The sequence below is a fragment of the Rhagoletis pomonella genome, unplaced genomic scaffold (assembly GCF_013731165.1).
Source record: "Rhagoletis pomonella isolate Grant_MI unplaced genomic scaffold, Rhpom_1.0 Rhpom_scaffold_00010, whole genome shotgun sequence".
NCBI classification, from domain to species: domain Eukaryota; kingdom Metazoa; phylum Arthropoda; class Insecta; order Diptera; family Tephritidae; genus Rhagoletis; species Rhagoletis pomonella.
In genome coordinates, this window is record NW_023458564.1 from 37944113 (window position 1) to 37946296 (window position 2184).

The 2184-nt window shown below is 38.2% G+C and overlaps 1 protein-coding gene across 1 annotated transcript in view; it reads left to right on the top strand.

Moving 5' to 3' along the window:
• The first annotated feature begins 1210 nt into the window (after positions 1 to 1210).
• Positions 1211 to 2184, top strand: part of LOC118746381 — a 7349-nt gene continuing 6375 nt past the window's right edge. The window contains exons 1-2 of the mRNA XM_036480236.1: positions 1211 to 1271; positions 1466 to 1668. Coding sequence (XP_036336129.1) covers positions 1211 to 1271; positions 1466 to 1668 — 264 coding nt within the window. The remainder of the gene's footprint in view (positions 1272 to 1465; positions 1669 to 2184) is intronic.

Genomic DNA, 2184 nt, shown 5'->3' on the forward strand with positions numbered 1-2184 from the left:
GTGACTTAGATAGACTCTATGTGATCTAAAAGAATGTAGTAGCTCTGGGCATTTCTACATGCATATCGTGCCAGGCTATCCACAACATTGGTAGGATTTGAGGGAACAAGATCTAAATCTCAGCATTAAAGCACTGCCTAAAAAATCAGTAAGCTTCCTTCAGTAAGAACCGTTGAAAGAAAACGCCAAATGGCAATTTGTGCTGTGACAATTCTGCCTGCAATATCTACAGGCGTAATGTTCAGCATGACGTTAAGCGCAAGTTTAGATGTGGTTCTTAGTGCAATCCGCTGTGCGCGCTCTCATTGCTTGGCGAGTATAGCCTCCTTTAGTGGGTTCCAGCAGACAAGTGCCCCATAAAACAAGATACGCTTAGTTATGGTTTCATAGAGCCAATTAATTACTTTGGACGGGAGACCCCATAACTTACCAATAGCCTCCCTACCCCCCCCCCCCCCCCCCCCCCGCAGTAGTAGAAGGCAGCCGATACCCTCCTGGCCTTTGCTCAATACAAGGCTCCACGATATGAAGGATCAGGCTTAAGTACTTGAGCCTGTCAGAGAGCTGCAGACGGATACCCCACATCGAGGAAAGAGCCACATCGGGGACCTCATACTTTATAATAAACCAAACCAGTTCTTTCTTGCCGTGGTTGGCCGCGTACTGGCCCTCCTAGTATTTAATAGTTATTTGGCGTGCGCATTTTGGTAATCCCTACCCCTCTAAATTCGATCCCAACCCTAAACCTCGTCTCTCCCTTCGCTTAGTAACTCTTCTATAGTGGTTGCCATAATTTGCCTGCTTTGGATTCTGTCATTGAGTACAGCAAACTGATTTCTAAGAATCTTTTAAATTATCTGGCAAAAATGTCACATTCATTAGTTTCCTTAATTAACTAGAAAATACTTTCAAATGCTCATTGCCACACTTTACATGCAATTTAGGTAATGTTAGCTGCATACATTTAAATTTTTTTTATTTGAAGACAATATGTCATTTAATTTAAAAAAGCTAATTCAGTGCTCTCTTGTTTCCCTTACAGAAATTTAACAAACAAAATCTACTACCGCATGCCGCTAAATGTGCATACATGCATACACATTTATATCCACATTTACTCAAAGAGCAAATACCACTTTCAATGAAGGAATTAAAAGCAAAATTTTAAGCGACAACAGCTTAACACACAATACTGTTGACCTCAGTCAAAATGGATGAGTTTCCAGTAGTCGAAGTGCCAACAGACAAAGTACTCGAAGAGGAGGAATTCGGTATGTTTAACTATTACAGCAACACATACATACATACATACATATTTAGTAGTTAGGTATCACAAATGCAATGCACATTTTACCGCTAACCTTTATATTTTAGAAAACACTCATTGTGCTAATTCAATTGGGAATGACAGCACACAAACAGTTATTTTGGTAGTTCTCAAATTTTATTTCGCTTTTCATTACAGAGCAGCTCTACTCGGCATCCACTGGAATCATAGCACTGCTTTCCATCTTCTATGGCACTATAAGCTTTTTGGCAGTCATCGGAAATTCACTAGTCATTTGGGTGGTGTTGACGACTCGTCACATGCACACCGTTACAAACATGTATATTGCGAATTTGGCAATTGCCGATGTGGTCATTGGATTATTTTGTATACCATTTCAGGTAAAAAATTTTCAGCTATTTTCAGCTACCTTTTGTGGAATAAAGTGGATTTTTTCTATGCTATTCTCCAGCATAAATTGTTGCCTGTGTTTTGGGCAACTGAAAAACGTATAGCTATTTGCCTTTTTCCCGTTATCCTCAAGCTAAAAATCGAAAAAGTAGTAAAAGCAAAGTTTTTTGAATAAACTTTTTTGTGTGCTTTCCTTTAGTGACAAAAAAAGTGGGTGCCTCCTTAAGTTCGTTATAAAATTAGAATGAAATACTTATTTCTATACTTTTAATTAGTTATTTTTGGGAATTGTATTGTATTGTATTCACGGTAAATACCAAAAAGTCCCGAGTAGTCACGAAAAATCTTAAAGACCTAAAAATGATAAAAAGGTTTCCGTAAAAATTGCGCAAAACGAAAAAAAAGTCGCAAAAGATTCTAAAAAAATTTGAATTAAAAAAATGTATATCGATGCCGTTCCAACTGCTACCTTCCCTATACTAGTCCCTAGGGTGGATTTATCTGAA